At 42.9% G+C, this 20,713-nt stretch overlaps 1 protein-coding gene across 8 annotated transcripts in view; it reads right to left on the bottom strand.

Moving 5' to 3' along the window:
• The window catches only part of ARHGAP22 (Rho GTPase activating protein 22), a 126,068-nt gene that overhangs the window by 8,487 nt on the left and 96,868 nt on the right, over positions 1-20,713 (bottom strand). For 7 of the 8 annotated variants that reach the window (XM_038141255.1, XM_038141256.1, XM_038141257.1 and 4 more), the window contains 3 exons: positions 8,943-9,150; positions 5,169-5,301; positions 539-612 (listed from right to left, as the gene is read on the bottom strand). In XM_038141255.1, the coding sequence (XP_037997183.1) occupies positions 539-612; positions 5,169-5,301; positions 8,943-9,150 (415 nt within the window). Of the gene's footprint in view, positions 1-538; positions 613-5,168; positions 5,302-8,942; positions 9,151-14,623; positions 16,044-20,713 lie in introns of those variants that run through there. The other variant, XM_038141263.1, reaches the window with a different exon arrangement.

Here is a 20,713-nt window from a genome sequence, read left to right on the forward strand (position 1 = left end):
AATGGTTAGAGTTGGAAGTAGCCTTCAAAAATCATCTCCTTCCAATCCCCAAATAAAGAGGCAGCCCAAAAACTGGTAAAATCAGCAGAGATGAAAGGAGACAAGGCTGTGCGTCCCTGGTAATCCAAGAGGAAGCCACTACTAACCCCACTTCCAAACCAGAGCAAATGCCAGACTGGCTATTCTGACTGCATCTGCTACTCAACTTGTGTCATAAATCTTCCAAGTGTGCAGTATCTGGAATAAGTGTCTACCTTTAGTGATCTGTAGGGGCTTCTGAAATAAACAATATAATGTATTAGTATCATTCATGCCTGCTGCCAAGGCTGCAGGTGGCAGCAATTTGCTTGGCTGATCCTCTTGGATCAACCAAGCGCTTCCTTCAGGCAGGCTGCATTCACCTCCACGTTTTTTAAAGAAGTGGTAACTTACACTTAAGTGGTTTTTGAATATTCATACTTTCAGAGTATATTATTTGCATATAAGACAGCCTCACAAAACTTAGAGAGTTTTCCAAGTGTTAATTAATTTCACTTACTTGCATATGTATTTGAGGAGGTTGTAGTTGGCTTGGGGCAAATTCTTCACCTGTTTAACCAGTTCCTGGGTACCCTGAGGGACAGGAAAAACAAGAAGCAGAGCTATTAATGTAAATGCTGCAAAGTAGACGTGACCTTCCTTTAGGACTACAAAGTCCTCTTTCCACAGCCAAATGCTGAACAACAGATGTTAACACAAAGGCTTTGCTTTAGAAGAGGTGTCTTCCAGTGTGTTGTGCCTTACCAAAAACCCAGCGTCCAGAACTCTATTCAGTTCTCAGCAGAAATCCTCCTGTAAACTTTAATGGTTTAGATAAAAGTCTTCATTTAGTGAGGCCTGCCAGCCTTTAAAGCCTGCCTACTACCATTGGTATCAGCAGATGTGCCTTTGCCTATTTGAAACCTGGAGGCACTGAGTGCAGTATAAACACATTGCAGTAAGCTCAGCTGAGCAGAGGAAAGTTTTTTCTTGAAAAAGCTGAATGAGTCCAGTTCAGCTGCCTCCATTTTAATGATGTACTTCCATTTGCAGTCACTCTGACCTGGAACATACTTCCTCACAAAATTTCTGTCTTTACATTCTTTACATTAAAATGTAAGATGACACATCAGCTGAAGGAATGACTTAAACCCCCGAAGCTACTTAAATCATCTAATGAAAACCTCTGACTCAGGAGGTTATTGTCCTGCCACAATCCCAAGTATCATTTGCTTGTTCCTGTCAATGCTGCTGTTGCCCTGGAGATTTTCTTATTTTTGGACACAATGAAACCTTTTGTGGAAAAACAGATACCAAAGCACATTTAAGGAAGAGTGATAGCTGTGAATTAATGATGGAGAAATTCCAGAAGGAAATTGTTCCAAAAAAGTGCAGCTGAACATTCATTTCAAACTCTCCTTGAATTTTTAAGCACTGTTAGGAAGGGAATTCTGTTGGCCAAACTCTTGCAATATATTCCTGATTTCTCTGGTCCAGAGAACTCAGAAGGATCCATAGAGCAGTGCCCAGTCCTGCCTTCCTCCTTATTACCTTAAATATACAGGTACTTTTTTGTTCTGTACATCCCAGCACAAAAAAAAAAAAAAAAAAAAAAAAAAAAAAAAAAAAAAAGTTCTCTAACAAAAACCTGAAACTTAAAATTTTTAGAAGCAGTAACCATTTTATAATTCCTTAGGTTAAACACTATCCTTGTTTAATGGTGACAGCAATGGAGACACCATTACACCATTAAAACGCCAGTCTCTTCTGAAAATCTCAATACTCTTTTTTTAAACGTCTAAAAATTTTTTAGCCAAAGATAGTTGCTACTGATGTGAAGGTTAAGTTCAGTTGTTCAGGTCAATCAACTTTCAAGTGACAAGTTTGAACCAGAATTAGGTGAACTAACAGACCTAATCCCCTCTTGAATTTTGCTCTGTAACCCAATTTATTTCAAATAGGGAAATCAGGATGGTATTTGGCACTGTATTTCAAGTGCTCTGAATTAAAATGCCATTGGCTCTACTGGATGTAAGAGAAAACTTTGGAACAGAAACTTAGGCAGCTGTGAACAGCAGGAAACATAACCTAAAGGTAAAAGATGACACCTGTAAGAAAAAAATGGTTCTAAGAATTTACAATCCATGCTTTGTCACAATGAATCTCAGGCATGGTATTACACAGAGAGTATCTTTATATTCATTGAAGTACAAACACCTGAGAGGAAAAAAAAAACCTCTCCTACTGTAGCATGTATCATCTCTGACAGATTTGTCCTTACCAAGGCCTGACCAACAGAAGGCAGAGGCTTAGCCTAGGAACACCATAGTGACAGCACAGAGGAAAACACAAACTTGAAACCCCTGTAGTAACAAACAGCACTGATCATTGCCAATATCTGCAGCCCAGCAAGCAACAGAAGCACTGTATTGTTATTTATCATGTGATTTTGCAGAAATTACTCTTACCTCCTTGAAAATGCTGCTTTTCAGTGAATGATCCCAAACCCAAGGATTTTGCAATGTGTGTAACAGATCAGCACCAATTCAGAGCTTCTAGTTTGGCTGGAAAACTAGCAACACTTTAAATGTCCATAAAAAAAAAACAGATGCCTTTTAAAAAAAAAAAAAACCTGAATACCTGTGTTCAATCCACTGAACTGCTGTGCTGCTGTGTGGATCTCTAGTGTACAGGTACCAGTGAAGGCTAAAACACCACCAGGTAAAGGCAGCTCAGACTCAAATGAGTTTTTAGGCTTTTGAAGATCCCTCTTGCACTAAATTTTCAAACCCTCCTCCCAATCAGTTGGGATCAGAATCAAATCTTTTCTAATGCTGCAGTCCTGTTGAAATACCTGAAGACCTCAGCACCACCTAAGGTCTCTGTTATAGACTCGTGTGCATTCAAACACCAGAGATCAGCTGAGTGCAGAATGAAGATGAAAAGCAATTTGAAGAAAAACTTAGGGCAGTACTGGAGCTAGGCTAATAATCACCAGAATAATTCCTATCCATAGTCCCAGTATAGCAGCATGAGGTCCCACAAATTCATGTGAAAGGCTATTTTGCCGTAAGCAATTCTGGTTTTTTGGGTGTGAGGTGAGAGTGGCCATACAAAACAAAAATTATACTAAGAGTCCAAAAGTCTCATTCAAAACTTTCAAGTGAAAATTAAAAAGAAAACAGTACTTCAAATTAAAACAGTACAATTACATTTTGTTTCAAAATATCTCTACAAAATAAAATGTTTGATTTTTAAATTCCCTGCTTACCATTACGTGTTAAAAATCATGGTTTCAATGAAACCACGTTTGTGAGCAGGGGGATTTTCCACGTGGGAGGCGAGTCAGGCCCCATAGGCTAGGTATGACTTTGTGCTGCATTCTGCTCCACGTGCTACTGTGCACGTACAGCCTCTCCACCCCTGCTGTGTGCACTCCACCTTCCTTTCTGAAAAGGTAAACAGCCCACGTTGAGGTTCCAGGTTTCTCTGACAAAAGCAAAATTGCTTATGTTTACAACAGCACCTTAACAAAACAACGCTGTGCTATGAGCAGTGCTGTACTTTGTAAGTGCTCATTTTGGCTACCTAGTGCTCCTCATTGCCTTTCTAATCTAAAGAAAATTCTGCCCTACAACTCATTTGAGTTTGACTTTGCTCATGCAGATGTTGCTTCCCAAACTGCTGCAGCCTGTGCAGACAAAATCAGGCAAACAACATAGCTAATAAGTTGAGCAGTGATGTACAATTATGTTTGCCCAATTTGGCAGTGTCTCTACTCTTGTGCAATAGTGCTTAATGGATCCAAAACTTCCCAGTCTGCACATCTTACAACCAAAATCAAACCAGCTCCACTGCCTTTGAAATGCTGCAGTTTCTTGTGAAATAACCGCTGTGGGGTCTGTAACACAGCATCCTGCAGAGATGCCTGAGTTCACTAAGGATAAAGCAGAAAATGAGCAAGTTTTGGGGGGAGTAGACACACACCTCTACCTACTAAAATACAACACTAGTGCACTGGCACCCTGATGTGGCTGTGTCCAGAATGCAAGTACATATCCACAGGTGGTAACATGCTGCGCCATGCACAGAAATTTGCTTTCTCACAGTTGACTAGAGGTTACATTATTTGAGTGTCATTTGCCTTCTAACCATAAAAAACTTATATTACCACATATGATCCATTTGATGCATGCAAACAAGCATCTTCCTGTGGGCATCATAAAGGGCAATCTCCATAGAGCCTTCTGCCGCTTGAACTGAAAGTGAACCCCAGACTCACAGTGAGGAACAGTTTTTACAAATTCTGCCCAAGACAAAGACAAGACCACACACAGAAAAGGGACAGAACTGTGGACCACAACTTACAAGCCCTCAGGCCTTTGCTTCTTTAGCAAAGAAAAGACAGAAGTACAGCCTCTTTAAGTTTCTGTCCTAGAAGGTGGCACCCACATCAGACCACATCTAAGGCGCCTTTGCAATCCGCAAAGGGCTAAGGGAGTGCCACAATATGGATGAAACAGATCAATCAAACATATTGTAAATGATCCTGTTCCATGACTGCCACAGACTTGGTAGTTTCTGCCAGCCCTTTCCCTTGCCTGGAAACCAAACACAAGAACATCGTAAGAAGGTTCTGGCAAATTATTCATAGCATTATTTCCCGCCCCCCCCCTCATTCTAGGATAATATCATTGCTTGCCTTCTCATAGTGCCTTTCCTCTAAGAAATACAAAGACCATTGCACTGATCAATGTCTCATCCACCAAAATCTTTGGGAAGGAGAGTGTACTGCTCTGATATATAAGATGGAAAACACAGACAAAGGGAGTGACTCCATACAGCTTATTAGTGAGTGAATAGCAAAGCTGGGAAAGGAACCCAGATTTCCTCCTACCTTGCATCTCTTGCCAATTATGCTACACAAGAGCTTTGCTCTGAAGAAAGAAGCACCAGGCTACAAGACTGACTTTTTTTTAAAGCAGCAGCCTGTGATAACAGCACCCCATTCACAGCTTCAGAAAAATTCAGGGAAAGGTTCCCAGGGACTTCATTCATTTAAATCAAGTTTGAAGAGATGAGGAAAAAACCTGTGCTACATTGATTCTTGGGAACATCCTCTCAGGAGGCAGATTAGAAGGATCACTGACCTCTCCCTCATCTTTTGAGAGTAGCTGTCCACAAGAAAGAAAGTCTTCGTATTTGGCAAAGGGGATGACAGGCTCTGGCAGCTCTCGAAGGTAAAGCTTCAGGAGGGACGCCACAGTGTGAACATCTGTGTTGCTGCAACAGAGAAGAGGGAAGGAAATTTAGAAACCCACACTACCCCAAAGCTTGATGCCTTTTGTTGGGGGTGCATCAAGGTCCCTCTTAGGGATAAAGTAGGCACATGGAAGCTCTTCCTAGTCATTGGTACTAGGCAGGAAGGTCTGCCTGGGAACAAGGGAAATCTCCATTCTGTCAAGGTAGAAATGCACCTCAGGTAACACAGGCAGTGGAAGGGATATGCCCATGATACTGCTTAAGGTAGGGTGACACTGTGGTTCCTCTGCTAGTGTGGACCAGGAACGGTAGGAATAGTCCAGGCAAGTGCACAGTGATCACACAGCATTGACAACAGATGCATCCCTGCTTTGTGAGACATAACCTCTGAGTGTCACTGATCCTTCCTGATACTCTCCCCAGCCAGCACACATGTACAGCTGATGGGCTGGGCTCCCACATGTCCTGGTCAATCATTCAGAAAAAATGGAGGAAGCTGTATTTCTTCCAGGTCCTCTATTGCCTTTTGGTATGGCTGCCTTGCTTTTGGAATTTCCTAGCCTATCTGTTATGATAGGATATCAGCTTTTATTTTCTCTCCCAATCCAGGAATTTATTTTTCCTCTTCTTTCTCCTTTGCTTTAAAATTGGGGTTGAGGTGTCAGATCCCATGATGAACCCTTTCCAACTACCCAGCTTCTGGTGTATGGAGGTACCTCTCCCTCATTCCAATTTTCCTGTGGTACAACACTGTTAATCATTGCAGATGACCTCCTCAAAGGTTTTGACTATTGGAAGTCTAAACAGATTCTGTCACCAGCTCCTCCCTATCCACCATTAGGTAGTCACCTGTCTTTAAAGAATTCTGAGAAAATCATATCAGTGAACATTGGGCAAGAGAGCTTCAAATCCTCTCTTCTCTCGAAAAGCTGAATCTCTTCTATTTAGTATGTTTCTTTTTTGGAACACACAGCTAAAAGAAAACAGGGAAAACGACAACAGGAAACTGTCAGCAGATACCTGCTGCATACTCCTAATCCTGCTAATGCTATTCCTGTTAAAAACTCCATCATATTTAAGAATATCACAGTTTCACACAGTAGTTTTCCTTAGTTGCTTATCATGTTTCAAAGAGACAGTACCCTTATTGAGATCAGTACCCTTATTCTTACTTTTTCCTTTAGTGTGGAGTTTCAGGCATGGATGGTGGATCTGACAATCACTGAGAAGCAGAGCCCAGAACAGAGCTTCAGGGCCACCGGCTGCAGTAACTGTTTCATCCACGATGCCATACGAAATACAGACACACTTTCAGTGGCATGAAAGTGCAACAGGAGCAGACTGCTATAGGTGCTTCCAGAACAGCAACACCCGGCCTTTCATAAGAACATTGGAAAAGAAAGCCTTTTAAAAATAAATATTTTAATTTTCAGTCATCACAAAGGTTTGATCCATCATGGGGCAGGCAGCCTATAAGCACCTGGGATATCACCCTAGTTACAAAAGATGTCTAAAAGCACCGACTGCAGCTGGGAAATAAGAGAGGATATTCCTTTCACGGCACCTGATTTGGAAAGAAGCATAAGGGTTTCACACTCCTGCTGCCAAGGTATCCAGACCATACAGAGATAAGTTATAGTTACATACAGAGAAAATTATGGTTGCTAGGAGGAGAAGCATTTCATTTAGCCAGAGTGGCACTGCCTCTCCCTTACTGCTCTCTGTGACTACAGATGTGTAAGACAGACTGTATGGGGACACGGTGGAAAGAGCAAAAGGCAACAACTGGGACACCCTCAATGTTCCACTACTTGGGTACTCCAGGCTTGCTTCCTTTGATTCTGCACTGAACCCTTAGTTGCTGCGTTACACACCGACTACCCACAAGGCAGGCATTCCTTCCTGGAGGTCCTCTCTTCAAGGGGAGACTTAGCACTGATCTATTTAGCCAGTGCAAATGCCTGTGGAAATAAAGGTGCTTTCTGCACCTGAGCTGGGGTAAGGGACTGGAAGAGGTTGCTGTGGATGCCCCATCCCTGAAAGTGTTCAAAGCCAGGTTGAATGGGCTCTGAGCAACCTGATCTAGTGGAAAGTATCCCTGCCTATGGCAAGGGGCTTGAAGGAGATGAACTTTACGATCCCTTCCAATGGGTACAACGGTATTTAACTGCTTTAAAAATGCTGGGTGGAGGCTTGGTTTATCTACATAACAAAGAAGTTAGATAAGGCTAAAGTAAAACTTGAAATTGAAACTTTCACTCCTAATTAATTCCTTCTGTAGATACTCCTGTTCCACAGTGTAAGCACTGAATTAAGATAATTCTAATTCTGAACTAGAACACCCAGACATTCAGTAAAAAATACAAAGGTTTGGTTCAAGAAAAAATTAACTGAGAAAATTTGATGATTTCAAACTTATTTTTTCATGAAAATATTTCTAAATGTTTGACACTTCCATTTAGGGAGCAAATACTGTTTGTGGTTAGGAATCAAAGAAAGGAGGATGGGTGGTCTGGGAAGCTGAGGGAAGGGAAGAATTAGAAGAATGTTCCAAATAAACTCTGAAGATATACTTCCCAAGATGAGACCAAACACTGCTTCTGCCCACGCAGGAGACAGTGCTAGCTCTTCCTGCAGTGGTAGGCAGGGAAGGGAAGGCATTGGCAAGGTTGAGACCAGCTGCAGGTCAGGGGAAGCAATCCCCCAAGGTTAATGTGCTGGTAATACACCAGATGCCACTGGCATCACCTGAAAATCTGGGCTAGTGAATGCAGCAAGAAATGGTGCCAGGCCTCTAAGACCTGATCTGATCTCATTTATGGACCTGTGAAAGAGATCAGACCAGATCTACACAATGCCCTTGGACCCAAATATCTCTGAAGTTCAAGGTCTCTGTTAGGGTCAAGCCCTATTTCACAAAGGGCTATTAAGCTTTGCACAATGCTGACCTTCACTGCAGGCAGGATGTACATATGACAGAGTGGATGAAATGTTAGTTACAGGGTAAGGACAGCTTTTGGCTGGAAGGCCTTGACAGCATTCATCTTTCTGATCATCTGACTGCCTGAGGGAGTCATGTAGAGACAGCACAGCTGAGAGCTGCCCTTCCCTTGCTGCCCTTGGATGGAGCACTCAGAGACAGGGCTGGCACTCCTCCCATGGGAACCAATATTAAGCTGAGCATCTACAAAACAGCTGCTGGCATAAAGGCCAGGTAAAACATGTCAGATGGTGGTGACTATTCTGAAACCTGGTGACAAAGGAAGAGTCAAGATATTACTCCAGGCAGATCTGCTGGGAGAATGCAACATCTGAAAGCAGTACATCACCTAGTTCACCTCTGCCACACCCATTTCTGTGATAGGATCCCACCAACTGCTCAGTTTGCTGCACCCAAATCTAGCAATGCTTTTCATTCAACAAGTGCTTAAGCTGAAACACTGGAGGAGCCCCACACAGACCAATAAGCTCTCCTCTACCACTGAGCTGAAAAAAGGCCTCCATATCCACCACCGTGCAGGAGAAAGCTCCATCAGTGCTTTCAACAGAGAGAATGATGGTGTGGAAAGAACATGTAAGCTAGGATTGCCACTGCATGGACATTCCTGGCAGATTTTACACATCACACATACACCAGCCTGAATTTGGTGATGTCAACTCACCTGTCAAAAAGGGGTTTCTCTCCACAATCAAAAGAATCCTGGAGATCTTTGACAAGGTTGGCTTGTCCAGGCATCCGAAAGAGCCCCTCCTCCGTAAGCCCTCGCTCCCGAATAAAATCCACGCACTGCTCCACCAGCAGCGGGGCCAGGCGCTGGCCATACTTCCGCTCGTACTGCACCGTGTCCTCCAGGCGCTGCCCAAAGATCCCTGGCAGCAGAGAGCAAGAGAGACATCTGGGTGTCAGCTTAGCTCTTCCTGAACTTCTGCTTGGGGCACACAAGAAGGGAAGCTCTCACATGGAGGGGACAGCCTTTGTGAAGTTCCAGATTCTAACAGACTCTGAAGAATAAAGCTGTTTTTAAAAACAAGAATTACATGACGAGTATTTTTTTTTTCTGCTTAACAGTGCTTCAAACTGTTCTCTGCCCTAAGCTGGTTTGTATCTCATACACAAGAAAGGTGGGCTTAAGGTTATGTTTATGGTTATCCACAGCTGTGCTGGATTTAGATTAAGTAATTATACTTTCATTGCATCTTCCATCCCAAGAAGACCAAAACAAAGGCTATATTGACTTTATGGGGCACATGTCCTTGCTGCATGCACCCCATGTTAAGGCTGTCACACAGCTACCCTCCACTAGTTTGCAGCTGGCCAGCCCAACAGGAGGGGACTGCTAACACAGCAGAGTACAACTGCCAATATTAAAACTGGATATTATGAGAATTTTCCACATCCTGGCAGACTCTTTCTATTTCTTTTCCTTTCATTAAACTTGCTGAATTAAAAAAAAAAAAACCACCAAAAAAACCAAAAAACCCAGTAAAAATCATGCAAAATCCATTGCCCTTCCTACTAAAAAGTGTGTGGTATACTTCTTGCATCTTGAAAATATCAGAAGCAACATATTCTGTAAAACCAGACTGGCCTAGGTTAATTCTTTAGTCAGATCTACTGTAGACATTTATCATTAAGTATGAAGAATTATCTGTTTCTTTGAGGAGTATGGAGTTCCTGGCCAATACCAGCTGCTGAATGCCACTTTTCTAGCATCAGATTTTTCGGCAACACAGAAGGGGCTCAGGCTGTGTAAGCCAGAGATCTTAGTTCAATCCCTACTACTAGGAGACTGCTCCATCTAAAAGGACTGAGTTGAGTTCTGAAACTCTAATTCTAGCACCCTACAATATTTGGTGGAGTAAGAGAAGAGAGTATCCAAGTTAATAATATTTTGGCAATAAAAATTCAGTAAGTGAGGGAATCCCAGAATCTACTCCCAGAATTTCAGAATCTACTCTCAGAATTTCAGATTAAACCAGACCAGAGCAGGTAGGAAATTATATTCAGGAATTTCTCAAAGCTACAAGAAGTTTTCTATAGATATCAAGGATCTTTAGATCATCCATTGAGCACTCAGTTAAACCTGCAGGTCTGAATAAAAAAAGCAGCATGCAATATTGGAGTCACACTGTTTCACACCCAATAGCCAGAAGCTGTGTTTAATACTTGCATGTATGTGCTCATACCAGGCCAGGGAATTTGGTTGTTTCTGAAGGCGCCACTTACCTTTCCCCCATTAGTGACCATGTCTTCCTCTTTTTTTTTTTTTTTTTTTTTTTAGTGCTACATTAATGAGAGGCTGGTAACTCCTGGTAGGACATTCCCTAACCATCCATCACTGTTCTTCATAGGAGACACCATGTCAAACCATACCTGCTTTCTATATTCAGTCCAAGCCTGCTGAATCCTCAGTGAAACAAACCTCTCATTATCAGGTTCAACTCACTGAATGGAAGCTGCAAGAAGAATCCTGAAGTCCAATTTCCCTTCCCTTCCTGTTTGTTATACATCAGAAGACAGAAACTTTCCTTACACCACAGCCTACACAACTGCATTACAGTATCAAAGCTGGAGGGCCATGAAAAGTCTCAAAGGAAATTCCCTCATCCTGGCAGGAGAGCATGCCCTGGAGCATGGGAGTGACTTATCTTTATCACTGTATACATTGGGTTTATTGCAGAGTAAAGGTTTTACTAGTTCTTATTTCTAATCTCTTTGAGTTTCCACTGAGTTGGGTGCCTCTGAAGTCAGTTTCTAGGGAAGGGAATCTCTTTCTGCTTTTGCACGGATTGCTTATAATCCCATCATGTAATCCCCGCTGTCATGATGGGGCATATCTATTTCCTTGAAATGATACATGTTGCCCACTTTTCCAGATGCAAGCCATGTGAATTCAGGGAGGTCAGGACATAGCACGTGTCAGGCAACAGCAGCCCTCTTTTCTCAAATCCCTACTTGCTGAATCTGTTTCCTCATGGCTCTGTCTAGAGAAAACTCTAGGAAAGAGAGGTAAATGCTCTGCATTCCCCAGGCATAAAGCACATGTACAATGTTCTTCTATAAGCTCGTGTTCTGATGTTCTACACTTAGATCAAGGACAAAGGCAGTGTCAGACACACACATAAGCAAGCACAGGCAGAAAAAGCATATGCATAACCTCCACTGAAGAGAATCGACTGTTCCCCAGCCTTGACTGGTCTGTGATCAGCAACATCTCTAATGCATTTCAGGCAACATCAGTCCTTGCCTTCACAGTCAACTTGGATCACAACAGCAATAGCTTTCTGTAGGTGCAATCTCCCTGTGAGTGACTTCTGGAGACAAGCGGACTACAGTCAAATAGAGACCACCCATAGAGGTTAAGGAATGTGATGCTCAGGTAACAGACAGAAGGGTGATCTCCTTTGAGACTCAGATGGAGCAGCAGATGGACCCTTCACAAACACAGTATCACAATCGCTGTGGGTGTCTCCTGCACAGCCAGATGCTGGGGGATCCCATCTTTCCTCCTCACACATTAATGTCAGTAACACTTTTCTCCTTGATGAAAACAATAATCTTTAGAGGAAATAAAGGCATTGAAATATTCTTATACTACTGTATTCTTCACCTCCCTTCAGACCATTACAAATAAGTAACAAGAAAAACCAGGCATGAAACAAACGTGACCGAGGAAGAAGATGATCTACCTATCACAGGATGAGTGAAAGGAGCTGGCACAAGCATGGGTTTCTTCTTGTGTGACAGTGTCTGCTGGAGGGCTGTGTAGTGAGATCACTCAGTCTGCACAGATAATTTTTTGATGGGAAGAGGACTCATGCCATTGCCGGGGTGAAAGCCTTCTTGCAGCCCAGCTCTCTCAGCTCTTCCCACCCAGGTTTGACAGCCCCACTCCAACCCAACTCCAGTTGCAGATCTATGCCTTTCGTTCTCCCTTGAAATTGAACCCTAATTTTCCAGGGAAGCATTAGAAAGAATTGCCAGCTATTGCTCAGACAAAATACTTCACGCAAGATAAGTTTTTTGCTAACTGCGACTTTCCCTTTGTTATATTTTTAAGTTACACTGCAGCTCCATGCTTTTTCTTTCTCTCTATACTACTTTTTTTTTTTTTTTTTTTTCTGAGCCATAAGCAAGGGCCACCAGAGATGCTGCTCAGAAGAAAGACTACACCCAGGCTGAGTCTTTTAGCAGTAAGAGCATTATGGTTGGTGTTAAGAGAGAAAAAGCACAAGAGTTGCCATTAGTGGGACTGAAAAGTTGGCCTTGAAGAAATTGCTCGTCTGTGCAGTGGCTGCAGAACTTGTCCATGGCTTAGAAAAGAAAAATAGTGTTAAGACACATAGAAAGAGCGATCTAAAAGCCATTTACAGAGTGGGGCTGGAAAGGTTCTGTCAAAGGGAAGTCTGAGATGCTGACAGTTCCAGGCTTGCAATCTGGGCATCTGCTTGATGAAGTTTGGGAGAATTATCCCTTGGACCCTCTCCGTCACACTGGCAACAGACTTAGCAGATGTGCCTACTTCAGTCTCCCAGTGCCACAGAGGGCAAACTGAGGAACTGGTGTTCTGTGGCTCTGTATCATTCATCTCATTTCTGTCAGGTCTCAGAGCTTGTAAAAGTGATGTAGTTAAATATGCCTGAAACTCCCAGTATATGACAACATTTCCAGTTTGGACAGGGACTGCCCTGCCTTGCAAGGAGAAGCAATGTGGAGCCAGTCACACACAGCCTCATCTGCCGGCTTCTCAAGGCACAGGCCTGTTTTTAATCACTGGGCCCTGCAGCTCAGACTGAACTTGGCAGCGCTTCACTCCATTTGATGATCCCGCTGGAAGACGTTAAAGTCTTTTTCTTCATTCTAAAGAAGGGGAGCCAGTGCCATCCAGTCACACTCCAGACAGTGTTAAGCAGGAAATAAAGCCAAAAGTTTACTAGCAACCTAAGGGTTAACTTTCCTTGTCATACCCTTATCTATAGCTCGGCCCTTTTGTTTGATTTCAAAGCAGAAAAAAACTCCAGCACGCCTGGAACCACATCCTTAATCTCAGAAAGATTCAAGAGATACTAAAAAAAAATGAGCTAGCAGAGCTACAGAATTTCTTTCCTCTACTCCAACAAGCTTCCTCTGTTCTTTAAGATTTAGGTGACTCTTTGTGGAAAAAGCAAGCCAGGAATGATGTACTGACTAAGACACAGACAGGCTCTCTGTCCTGGCCTGAACAGCTCACCCACCAGCTCCAGGCATACAAAGCCTATACATTCAGCTATGCTGTCCGGACATGCAGTGGGCAGGAAAATATATGCTCTCTGCTACATTTTTCCTCATCATAGGCTCTGAGTTCAACCAAAATAAACTAAAGACAGAGATAAAGTCAGTTTTTGAGTAGATTTTCTTCATATGGAGGACTAAGGACTCTGCATCTGCTTAAAGTGTGAAAAGTCCAGGCATACCTACGTCAGCTGTATGTACAGCTTATTCCACACACGTTAAAAGATGTGTGGGAAGATAATCAGGCTTACACCTGGATGCTGATCTACAACAGCACATACACCCGCGCACGCATGTGGTGCCTCACAGACAGGCAGTTTATGGATATAAAGATTGTGTACGTGCTCACCTGCACAGGTAAGTGCCTGCTTTTACCTTCCCACTTTCACGCTTAAGTTTCCATTTATCTGTCCCTCTCACACATGAAAGCACTGAGAAAAAATCACGGGCAGACATTCAGAAATGTGTGTGTTTCCACAGCACAAAACACACACAAATCTTTAACTTGTTTCCCCTCCCCTAGCCCACCCAAGCACAGACTACGTGAATTACTGCAGCAGCAACAGAAAAAGGAGTTTCATGGTAGGAGCCGTGTGTACCTAAAAAAAGACAGTCCTGAACAACTAAACAATTCAACCAGCAAAAGAATGCAAGAATAGGGGGGAAAGAAAGGAGGAAAAAGACAACTAGAAATCAAGAAAAACTGACAACATAACTTGCCCAGAGTCACACAAATGGGTCTGTGGTACAACTTGGTGTCTTCTGATCTCGTTCCCAGAAAGAGCAGCGTCCATATACTAGAAGCTGATTGCTCTCATCCACATACATCCATTTAAGTATTCTGTACATATGAAAGAGAAACACCTCTCCCTAGAACTACCTTCACATGCTAGCTTGGTATCCAGTAGTATTTTTGGCCATAGACCGTGTCCTTCCCGCTCCTTCCCCCTTTGTAAAGTCAGCTCCTATTTTAGACTCTTAGCCTCTGTCTAAGGCTACACTTAAATATCTGCTTTTCCTCTAGCAACAGAAAACCATAACAAACCTAAACTCTGGAAAATCGTCTCATACCTCTCGTTCTTGTGCAGCACTCCGCTACATGACAGGCGCTGAGCTTCAAGCAGAAACCAGGCAGTGTCAGACAGCAGGAGCGGCAGAGAAAGAAAGTCCTGACTTCAGGCATCAGACACATTCTGAGTCCCAGCACTGGCAGCTTTCCATTCACCCAGCGCTACAGAGCTCAGAGCAGCCGATCTGCCCTGGGAGATAATCTCGGCAGCACATCTGGTCTTAGCTCCACAACTCGGCATTAATTATGACTTGTGCAGAAAGCATTTGAAATATCCAATGAGATGCAGAGCTCGCCGGCTCGCTCCGCGCAGGGAAGGAGAGTGGAGAAAGACAGGCAGGTAGGGTCTTGCCCACCCTCGAAGCAGCCGCCAATGTAAACAGCAGCTAAGTATGGGTCACAAGTTTTAACAAAGGCATCCCCCATCGGCTCTGTAATATATTCATGCTCTAATTGCTTGTCAGATCTATTCTAGATAGCTGGGAAAGCTGAGCAACAGTTGCTGTCTGCATGCCACACTTTGGATCCTTCCTGATACAGGCAATATTACTGTGCTGCAGGCAAACTAGTGCCCTGGTCTGGCCTCCCATCTGCTTTCAAAGCAACAGAAGCAGAAACCTAGTTTTGGAGGGGAACATTTCCCCACAGTAGCCTCAGCATGCTCTGAGAGCACCTCCACAGCTCTGGGACATGCTGGAAAGTCTAACAAAGCTTAGGAAAAGCTACACTTCTTGACCTGCGCAGGTGTTTTGGTGCTTACTGCCTCTGCTTTAGCTCTTTACAGAGAAGCTGCCTGAATTAACAGCTCAGCTGACTAACTGGTAGAGGAGGGGACTACAACTCCCTGCATGTGAACCAATACCCAGGCACCTCACTTGCAGGAAAACACTCTCCCCCCCAGCTCTCTCTCAGGGTAAGAAGCCTGTCATTAACAAAAACGCTTACCATGCAATGCCCTGTGCAGTTCTACAGAGGTCAGGCTGCCAGTCCATTCACAAAATGCACTCATGTGACTGCAGATCTGCAGCAGTCACCACGCAAAACCCTCGCACCAGGCTTCTGAGCAATTTTATCACTATTAGCTAAGTTTTTTCCCTCTGGAGCAAAAAAAGAAAAACCCAACAAAAAAACCCTGTCTGAAGCTGCTCATCTGCTTTGGCTGTTAAAACATCTGCGGTCACCATATAGAGCACATTCACCTGAACTTAGTGCCCTGCCCCTTGCCCACTCCTGAAGAAAAGAGTGCTTCTCACCATAAGTGAAGGCAGTACCAGGATCAAAAGCTTCAGTTCTTGAACATGGAACATGTGATTCTTAGAGCTGTCATGGGCAGGGCCAGAAGCTGGGACTTTGATGATCTTACTGAGTTCCTTCCAACTCAAATATTCTATGACTGGCAAGATAGTAATTCCTTAGCTATTTAAGGTATACACTGAGTAGCATGGCTCTGCACAGCTAGACACCAGAAGCCCAGTCAATACACCAGACAGTATTTAAAGCACACTAAAGAATATTTAGAAAGTGATGGAAAATCCTTAAACCCAAGGTACAAATGAGATCCTCAGTATTCTTCACCCTTTTATTATCCTCTCTTCCCTTGTGGTGAACACAGCAGGCTGCAGGTAAGGGAGAGCCTGCCCACAATGCTAACTGTTGAGCACAACAAATCTGCTTTTAAACAGCTGAGATGCCACCAGAATTTCTGGCACTATTTCCTGGAATAACACCTCAAATTGTTCCACATCTGCTAATAACATTATGGAGCCTAGGACTCAGTGCTTGGGATGGGAGCACAGGAGACAGCAAATGCAGACTTTCGTTCTTCCATTGACTTCTCCATGTCTGTTTTCCATCTCTCCAAACACAGGAACAAGGAGGTATCCAATGAAATAGAAAGTCATGCTGTTTAACATGGATATTGTAATAACCAAAGTATAATTAATCTGTGAAATTCACAGCCTCTCTGTGGCCAAGGACACAGCATGACTAAAGCATGATCAGACTTCAGCAGAGATTACAATGCTATGAGATGATGAAGCTGATGCAAACTCTTCTCCAAAGAGAAAACAGCTCTCTGGTGAGAGAAAAAATCTGGAGCACATGCTTGCTCACATAAGCATCAGAACTGAAGCAGAAAATGACAGCTGCTTTGGTCTTGTTCCCTGCACAAGGTAACTCTGAGCTATAGGTGTCCTGTGATAGCAACACTGTGCTACGCACTCCACAAGTAGCACCTGTCTTATATGAAACTCTCAAGCCTTCTAAAAACATGGGGTTAAAATTCATGACTTAGACTACAGAATATGATGGGACTGGAATAAAAATCACTATATATATATATATATATATACACACATACATACACACAATTTTTCTTCTGTGTTTTGAATTTGCACGTCACACTTGGATCCTGCTTTCACTGTTAACCACATTTGTCAAAAATGAAATCCAAGGTTCACACATAATCACTGGACTGCAGGGACTGCAGGCTCCAGAATATACTTGATGCTGCAATTGTAGCAATATAATCCAAAGAATTTGCCACATTGCATATATCAGGAAAACTTGCACCTGGAGATCTCCCTATACAATATGCCAAGGAGAGAATGGGTAATGGAGACTGAACTCCCTCTTTCCCCACTGGTATGAAGTTTAACTGTAGAAAAGTTTAGCAGCTCTCGTTTTCTAATAAACAACTTAGGTTTATAAAATTGTTCAGACATTACATCTCCCATGAACTTGCTTCTGGGGAGCTGGAGGCATTTTCTTTCCCAATGTCATTGCAGGGAGAGAGCCCCAGCACTGCTCTCCTGAGCTAGCACTGCTGCAGTTATTCTGTTGCAGGTACCAGAACAGAAGAAAGCATCCTGCCTTTACACATCATTACAAGATTGGCTGGAAAGCTCACTACCGTTCACACAACCTCTGAAAATCCAGGTATGTTTCAGGCTTGGCATCTAACTCAGGCGAAATGCAATCTTTGGTCTGGTTGCAAAAGACAGAAGTGGTGAACCTGCATGAACTCAGAGTATTTCTCCTCATCTCTGACTGTGAGCAAACTTCTTGGCTTGCACAGCTCTAGCAAGTGCCCATGGGGTGTGTGTATTTTTAGATGCTGGCTTAGAGGATTAGCTAATACACAGGTACACTCAAGCAGATCTGAGGGAACTCAAATCTAGGAAATTGCTCTATTTGTACAGAAAGGGTCTAGCATCAAAGTTAGAGCCACAGCTGAAGGTCCCTATTTTATAAGAAGGTTGAACCTTGTACAGACTCATTTTTTAACGCAGGTAAACCTGGGCACTTGAACATCTTTTATCTGCTGAAATCTGGCAGTGAACTGGTTAGAGGTGATCAGTCACAGAGCTGAACCCAGCAGGAAAAACTTCAGCACTAATGAATTCTGTACAGAAATTTTCCCATTTCCTCCCTTTCCGAGCACTTTGGTCAGATCCTTCCCTGACCAAAATTATGTCCCCACATCCCTCACCAGCTCTGTGCTGGGGTCTCAACCCTTACTGGGGAAATTAAATCTTTTGAGGGTAAACAGGCTTCCATTTACTGACTGATAAAACAGTTCACTCTGGGTTAAAGATTTGCAAATAGCTATGCTCACCTTTCTACCACAGTAGATTCTTCTTAACCTGTGTGATGCGTCTTCTCATCTCTCTAAAATACGCCAGGAAGGGAACTGACTAAGCAGCATTGTAAATTACCCAGTGATGGACTGACCAGTTTATGCTCGAAACTGAAATTGTAACTGTGCTCACAGAGAAAAGATGATAAACAGACCTAAACATTACTTAACCACAGCATTCTGAATCTAGAGCCAACCCCCTGAGCTCTATTTCTCGCTAAAGAAAGGCAAGAGTATTTAGAGAACAAAACAGCAAGAACAGCAAAAAACGCCTCTTAGCAATCAGTCATCTGAACCAATGTGCCCTGGACAACTTTTTTCTCCCCACATCCTAAGATCATATTTTACAGATTTTTTTTACTTTTTGACTCTTACATATGTCTCTCTATGTTTAAAAGACAGCTTCTATATGACTGTCTGAAGCTATGTCTGTAGAAAGCACTCGATCAGCAGGACACCTTTTTCAAGTGGTGCTGCTTGTGGATGCCCCCACTGCACAGAAAAGCTTTACAGAACTTCTGGGTGTTGGTAAGTAACAAATAGTTATGACATAATGTAATTGTTGCTACCAGTGTCTTATCAGTAGAGATGGATTCCAGCTGTGGGTTCAAATGAAAGGATCACGGAGTCTGAAACCTCTAGTATGGAATAAAATTACTCACCTGGATTTCTGGCCATCCTGGAACCTGGCAGGGACTGTGATCCAGACTCACAGCCAACATTTAGCACATTAGGCACTCTTATTCATTCGGAAAGCCAGACAGGCCTATGTCCTGAAACTTTTCCATATCCCAAGCCTTCCCATATCCCAGGGTTGATAACCTGGGATATGGTTATCAACCTAATTTATTTCTTTTCAACTCCTAAATGGTTAAAATTGCAACTTGCAAGGAGCCGGCTACCATTCCCTTTCATTCAGTAATTACATATTCTCATAACATTCATCAAAGGACTAATACACAGAAATGAAAATACTTGCCTGCAAGCTGAGAAACACCACAGGAACACGTTTGTCCCATCAATACACTGTCAGGATGTGCAGTGAGAACCACCAGTGCTTAAAGACTGTCAGATCTCAAATGTCAAACACGAATCCAATGATTACAGGAATAGTCTCACTAAGAAACCATCAGGGTAGGGGGTGGTACTGGTCAGACTTTGTGCTACAGGCAGTAGCCACCAACAATATAACAAATACACAGCCCCTGTCAACTCTCCATGGCACATAGCAGCTGAAGAGAAAAGGAAGGCAAACACAAGCCCCATCACATTTTATCTAAAGCTGAACTGGTCTTTGTAAAATGGGCATATTAACCTAGTGACTACATCCAGATCTTTCTTTGACTGCCCAGGTAGACTTATTGTCTATGATCACATCTAATTTTATTTTTAATCCAGTCATTCTTTTTAGTTCTGCATCTTGTTACAATGAGTTTCACAATTCAGTTGTGCACTGCATGAAACACAGTTTTTTCTTGGTGTAAACCTCATGACTGTGCAACTGTTCAAATTATCCTTAGATGTGTCATTTTATCCATCAGACCTTCCAGCAATCTTCTCTCTTCCCCAGACCTTTTCAAAGATTTATTTTTTTTTTTTAACGAAAGGGTTTCAGATAGATTTTACGTCTTAATTGCTTGTACAACCTCTGGAATAGATGACCATTTTGGGGCATATTAAAAATTCTACCTGAGCTCAAAGCACCTTTTCTAGCATTCAAATGAAGATTTATTCAAATGAAAACATACCCATATGATGTTTCATTTTATCAAATTGGCATCTCCCAACCAAAAGAAGTTCCATCAAGCAAATCCCATTAAAAGCTTCACCCTGCTCACTTGCAAATATAAAAGATGCGACTTCTGCTTGTAGTTTTTCCTCTATCTGCTATGGGTTAAACAGAGGCACTGAGAAGCTGCCTGCCATTCCCCAGCTTGGGGTCCCTGTTTTTGGTAACCCAGACTGTTGACAGTAACAGATAAAGGACTAGAAATTCATTCACCTGATGCCAAACTGCATCATCCTTCAGAAGCCACTGGACCAAAGCTGGCTGATGGCAGCCAGAGATAGTGTTGCAGTGCAGAACTCATGCTGCTGCCTGGGCCTTTTGAAACCAGTAGTGGGGGACTTTCCCCCTGAGGAGCTCTGATACAGCACTCCAACAAGACCCCTTTCTGCTCTGGGATGACCAAGCTACTGCACAGTCTCCACGCAGAGCCCAGACCAGCCTGAGCACTAGCACTGACCATCGCTGAGAGTCTCGAGCCAGCAGCTTTAGAGGTGAAACACATGCAAGGAGCAGGGGAGCAGGATCTGACTTCTAAAGGTAAGATCTTTAAAAGTCAGTAAGGAACACCTTGACATGCTTTAGTTTTGATTCTAGTTTTAGACCCTTCCATCAAATATTTCTACACACTATACACCATCCTTGATAAGAACTACTCTGGACCCTTCT

The sequence above is a fragment of the Motacilla alba genome, chromosome 6 (genome assembly GCF_015832195.1).
Source record: "Motacilla alba alba isolate MOTALB_02 chromosome 6, Motacilla_alba_V1.0_pri, whole genome shotgun sequence".
Taxonomy (NCBI): domain Eukaryota; kingdom Metazoa; phylum Chordata; class Aves; order Passeriformes; family Motacillidae; genus Motacilla; species Motacilla alba.